General features: G+C 45.1%; 2 protein-coding genes across 2 annotated transcripts; both read left to right on the forward strand.

Annotated features, from left to right (window-relative positions):
* Positions 1-1,399: 1,399 nt before the first annotated feature.
* LOC105205345 lies at positions 1,400-4,411 on the forward strand. The gene has a single exon (XM_039456453.1). The coding sequence runs from the start codon at positions 1,400-1,402 to the stop codon at positions 4,409-4,411; it is 3,012 nt and encodes a 1,003-aa protein (XP_039312387.1).
* A 174-nt stretch (positions 4,412-4,585) lies between these two features.
* Positions 4,586-6,103, forward strand: LOC120359323. The gene has a single exon (XM_039456454.1). It carries the CDS (start codon positions 4,586-4,588, stop codon positions 6,101-6,103), a length of 1,518 nt encoding a protein of 505 aa, XP_039312388.1.
* The last annotated feature ends 307 nt before the right edge of the window (positions 6,104-6,410 follow it).

A 6,410-nucleotide genomic window follows, 5' to 3' on the forward strand; every position in this document is an offset into this window, starting at 1 on the left:
TTCTACATTTTTTTTCCTCTTTCTCTTTCCAGTATCTACCCCCTCTCATACCGTCTCCTAACCTATACCTTGCAATCCTTTTTCATCTTTCCTTCTTCAAATCCCTTTTCAAGTACTCCGGCACTCCCTTCCCCTTCACTCTGTTATACCATCAGTTGAACCTCGAGCTCCTAATTCTTTCCCACCTTTCCTCTTCCTGCCGCCTCCTCTCTCTTGCTACCACCTTCCCCCTTTACCCTCCCTCTTCTCTCAACTTTTCTATCTCCTTGATATTCCAGCTCTTTTCTTCATAGAAACCTTTTCTTTCTTCCTCCTATTTTCCCATTACCTTTCTGTTCAAAAAGTACCGCTCCTTCGGAAGGTAACAGGATGGCAATAAGGTGCGCGCTAGGGCCAAGCGTCCCTACGCGCATCTCTTGGGTTATGTATTACTACGCGCGCGTGGCGCTGTTGTCACGAGGGCAGCAGCGTCTTGCGTCATTCGGTTTTTCGTCTACGATCGGGGGAGGCGCACGTGCTTCTGTTCTGCTGAAAAGAGTGAGTTGCTGCGCAGCGGCTTTACGCGATTGTTCAAGTTAGAGTTTCTAATACAGTCGGGTGCTTTTAGCACATGTACGACCGAGGCTCGGTTACCTAGAGAAAGCAAGAACTCGAGTAGACAGTCGGGTGCTGTTAGCACATTTGTAATCGTGGCTTCCTCTCTCTCTCTCTCTCTCTCTCTCTTCGAGACACGCACGTACTACGTACGCACAGAAAAATCTAGAGGCTGCTAGCCTGTCGGTTGGGGCTCTCAGCCTATTGCAAGGAACTGCAAATCTCTCCCTTATAGCAGCGTCAAGAGGATCACGGACGACGAGATAGAGTGAGGCGAACTTCCGACAACCGTGCAATCCGAAGATCTCACTGCGGCTTGCCGGAACTACCATTCCCTGCCCCCACCGAGTGCAACAGACCGTCCAACACAGCTAACTACTACCTTTTTTTTTTTGATTCATTATATTCTCTTTAGTTGTCATATCATTTTAATAAGAGTTTATTACTGTCGTTACTTACTTACTAAAATACATTAAATGTGAAAGACACGTGATTCTCTCCCATCGCTTTGTTTGCCTTCCGCACTCTTTGTACAGTCCTGTTACCATAACCTTTCTTCCCCCCTCTGTTTCTTTCGCCCCCTCTTTCCCTATCCCTTTTCTCGAATAGTTTTCCGAGCAAAAATACCGTTCAGCGTATAATCAAAACATTTTGGTCCTTCGAGCCGGATATATTATTTCAGATTTATTATTTCGGACATAGTAGCTTGGAGATTATTTCGGATATATTAATTCGGCGGTGAACGAAGGAGAGAATCATGAGGTTATCTCACGTCTAGCATCATGTTGAGCAGCAGCTCGTGCTTATGAAAACCATAAGGCAATCCTATGAAAATCTTGTGAAGAATGGCATGGAAAGTGTAACTTCTCAAAGAATCAACGTACGCCTCTCGGCGCTCAAGGATAATTGGGACAAGTTCTGTGTAAAACATGATGCCATTACATTGGCTGTTAAACAGTTGAATGACAACGATAGGGAGAGTATAATGAAGCATTCCTATTTTAAAGATAATTTATTTTCCGTCGTAAACGAAAGTTATTTAGAGTCTGTAGAACGGTTCAATTCTGCTTTGGATTCACAATCGGAATATGGAAGCATTCCGGGAACGTCCTCTTCAAGGCACGTTTCGGAATCAACTTCCGAGACCGTCGCGTTTATTAATCGATCGCAACTTCCCCGCTATGACATTCCCAAGTTTAATGGAAATCACGCGGACTGGCTCTATTTCAAAGATCTCTTTACTAGTTTAGTCATAAACAATTCCTCACTAACTAACATCGAAAGATTACAATACTTGAAGACTAGTTTAACAGGATCGGCATATAATCTATTGAAAAACACTATGCTTACGGGCGGTAATTTCTCTAACGATTGGAAAGCTCTCGTGTCGTTTTACGAAGACAAAAGGATGTTAGTCAATTCCGCGATAACGTCATTATTCAGTCTAAAGCCGATGACGAAGTCGACAGCGGGAGAAATGGAGAAATTGTTTACTGGCGTTATGGAGACATATCGAACCTTAGACACGTTGGGAAGACCAATTCATCATTGGGATGATATTCTAATTTTTATGGTCATACAGCGACTCGACTCTGATACCGTAAACATGTGGGATCTACATCGGGGTCCCTCTAACGAACTTCCGACATGGAAACAGTTTGAAGAGTTCTTCCGAAATCGACTTATGAATCTGAAGGGTCATGAAACGCGAAAGGGAAAGTTCGTTTCTCAGTTAAATCCAAGTAGTGTCAAATCTCATTACCAAGGCAAAAACAAGACCGTTAAATCGTGTTCGTTCTATTCCGAAAATCATTGGTCCGCCAGTTGCCCGCAATATGTCTCCAAAACTGTACAACAACGCGTAGTACTTGTCCAGAAACATAACCTATGCTTCAACTGTCTCGGCCCGCATCGGGCATCAGCATGTCGTATAACTACACGTTGTAGAAAGTGTGCTGGAAAGCATCACACCACGCTTCATCGTAGCAATTTGGAAAGCACAAAGTCTAATAGCAATTCGGCGAAATTGGCAACAGGAAAACCTAACGAACCGACTACAACTAAGCCTGACAACACGGTGACAACTACCGGCTCTCAGGTTTTACATTCTGCACTTGGAAATGAAGTCAAAACGCCATATGTTCTACTGGCAACCGCTCTGGTTACTATCACATCCGAACACGGAAATTCTTCACACGCACGAATTTTGATTGACCAAGGCTCGGAGGTGTCGTTAATTACGGAACGATTAGTACAGCGTCTACGGCTACCACGTACTCGTTCTCACATTCCACTGATTGGAATAGGAGGTGTCGCGTCTAACCGAACTAAAGGCACGACCTCCTTTAGCATAAAACCTCATTTTAAGTCTTCCTTCCAGTGTTCAATAGCCGCGCATATTTTACCAAAGCTCACGTCGACAATTCCATCGGTCTCCTTGAAGAATCACGGCTGGTCACATTTGGACGGGATCCAGTTGGCGGATCCGAATTATTTAGCACCCGGTTCAATTGATGTTATTCTAGGAGCCGACGTCTTCGGTCAAATCATTCAAAACGGTATACGAAAGGGATCGAATAACGCTCCAATGGCTCAGGCTACAAAACTTGGATGGATTATTTCCGGACCAAGGAGTTCTCAATCAACACCTGGCGGTTCTCAAAGTTTTCACGTATCACTCGAAAGTGATCTATTCGGCCTAATGCGTAGATTCTGGGAACTTGATGAAATCGCTCCTTTCAAGACTTCATCTCGGTCCACCGACGAACAGGCTTGTGAAGAACATTTTAAGTCTACTCATTCTCGAACGGAACATGGTCGCTATGTAGTGAGATTACCCCTCAAGGAGCCTGTCAATAAACTGGGGGATTCCAAGGCCAAAGCCGTTCGATTGATCAAGAAGTTGTCATGCAAACTTTCTTCCAATTCCGAGTTTTCGCGGTTGTATGCAAATTTCATCGACGAGTACGAAAAACTGAATCATATGAAGATTGTTCCGAAAGATACGACCGACCCTCCGATAACTTACTATCTTCCTCATCACGGAGTTTTAAGGGAGCATAGTCTTACTATGCGATTACGTGTGGTTTTTAACGGATCGAGTCCAACAACATCCGGACATTCACTTAACGACTTATTACACACTGGAGCTAAACTTCAAACTGATCTGTTCGACGTGTTAATATGGTTTAGACTATTTCGCTATGTGTTTTCTACGGACATAGAGAAAATGTTCAGGCAGGTTAACGTACAGGAGGATGACTGGGATCTCCAACGGATTCTCTGGATTGACAACGAAGGTCATTTACGCACATACCACCTCACTACCGTAACGTATGGCTTGGCTTGTGCTCCTTTCTTAGCCCTGCGTACCTTGCAACAGTTGATAGAAGATGAAGGGACAAAGTTCCCGCTTGCTGTTCCGTCGTTAAGCAAAGGAAGGTATGTCGATGACATCTTTGGAGGTGCGGATACTCTTGAACAAGCTCAAGAAATTGTAAGGCAATTAAATCAACTGTGCATGGCGGGCGGCTTCAAATTACAAAAATGGGTGAGCAATGATTCGAGCATGCTCTCTTCTGTCTCCACAGATAAACAAAATAACTCTAAATTCATAGAACATAAGGAGAACTTAGTCGTCTACACGTTGGGACTTGGCTGGCAACCATCCACAGATACCTTTATTTTTAAATATACTCTTCCAGCAGAAGGTGTGATCACGAAACGATCTACCTTGTCTACTATAGCAAAACTGTTTGACCCCCTAGGGTTTCTATCTCCGATCACCATTACTGGCAAACTCCTAATTCAAGAATAATGGACGATAAAATTAGGTTGGGATGACCCTTTGCCAGACCACGTTGCTAGTAAATGGATTACAATTATCAGATCTCTTCAGGATACGCCAAAATTCACGCTCCCACGATGGATAGGGTGTTCTAACGATCGCCAAGTTGAGATTCATGGGTTTTGTGATGCGTCACAGCAAGCCATGGCAGCTGTTGTGTACCTACGGACATCGTGCGAGGAAGAGGCAGTAAACATCAGATTTGTGGCCTCGAAAACCAAGGTCGCTCCATTAAAGCGATTGACAGTCCCCCGATTAGAGTTATCAGGTGCAGTCTTATTAACCAAACTGGTCTCCCATCTGTTACACGTATTGGAATGGAAGAATCTACGCATAATACTGTGGACCGACTCATCTATCACACATACGTGGCTGAACAGCCATCCCTCTCGATGGAAGGATTTTGTCTATAACAGAGTTTGTCACATCCAAGAAACAATACCTCAGGCCGAGTGGAGGTTTGTGCCAGGTACGGACAACCCGGCCGATTTTGCTACACGAGGTCTAACAACCTCACAGCTGTCGGAGCTTTCAAGTTGGTGGTGTGGGCCTTCATGGCTCTCCCAACCTTCGTCAGCCTGGCCAAGACTCCCTACGGAAAAGCCCATACGAGAAAACCTTGAAGAAAGACCTACGAAGGTTCTTTCAGTTAACACCAAGAATTATACGCCATGGGATCTAATCAATCGATATTCCAGCCTTGTGAAGTTGTACCGAATTACGGCCACTTGTCAACGAGCAGTCTCTCGTTTCAAAAGGTGTACCGCCATGTCAACTTTCGGTCCTCTAACTACGCAAGAGTTAGTGGACGCTAAATTCTACTGGGTCAAGGAAATCCAAAGGGCTTCATTTCAGGGTGATCTACAGCTGCTCTCCAAGGGGCGACCTATTTCAAAGTCAAGTCCGCTTGTCCGTCTCACACCATTTCTAGATGCCAAGGGACTTCTGCGAGTCGGAGGTCGTCTTCAATTCTCTTCTCTTTCTCAAGATGAAAAGCATCCCCTAATCTTACCAAGGGAATCAACTTTGACGTCACTCATTATTCGAGATGCTCACTTGAGGACCTTGCATGGAGGCACACAGATCACTTTATCTCTTTTACGAAGCGAGTATTGGATTGTAGGAAGAAGAGCTCCTGTCCGATCTCTCATCATCAAAAGTGTTAAGTGTGCCCGCTACAGACAGACAAGGGCAAAGCAGTTGATGGGTCAACTACCCGCTACCCGAGTCTCGCCCAATCGTCCTTTCGAACATACGGGCATTGACTATGCAGGACCATTCGTGACGAAAACGTGGAAAGGGAAGAACGCACGCACGTATAAATCTTACATCGCGGTATTTGTCTGCTTCTCGACTTCTGCAGTGCACTTAGAATTGGTTACGGATTACACTGCGGAGGCTTTCATCGCCGCGTATAAGCGTTTTACGTCAAGAAGAGGAATTTGCGTCACGCTTTCAAGCGATTGCGGCACTACGCTCAAAGGAGCAGACGCGGAATTACGAAGATTATTCTCGCAATCCACGGAGGAGTCAACCAAACTCGCCAGCTACTTGCAAATGACGGGACGCAGTGGAAGTTTAACCCTCCTTCCGCTCCGCACTTCGGAGGGAAGTGGGAAGCGGGGGTTAAATCGGTCAAATACCACCTTCGTAGAGTTATAGGGGATACTCTCCTAACTTATGAAGAAATGACTACCCTACTTTCACAGGTGGAATCCGTTCTCAACTCCAGGCCTTTGTGCCCTCTCACTGACGACCCTGACGATCTAAACGCACTTACACCTGGGCACTTCTTGCTGGGTAGTGCTCCAGTTATTGTTCCGGAACCCTCCCTGGACCCGGTTAAGTTAAGTCGATTATCGCGATGGCAACTAGTTCGGCAGAAGCTTGAGTCGTTTTGGTCACAATGGTCTAAGGAGTGTCTTCAACGCTATCTTTCGGTATACAAATAGAACAGAGTGAATAAATC

The sequence above is a fragment of the Solenopsis invicta genome, chromosome 13, assembly GCF_016802725.1.
Source record: "Solenopsis invicta isolate M01_SB chromosome 13, UNIL_Sinv_3.0, whole genome shotgun sequence".
Classification (NCBI taxonomy): Eukaryota; Metazoa; Arthropoda; class Insecta; order Hymenoptera; family Formicidae; genus Solenopsis; species Solenopsis invicta.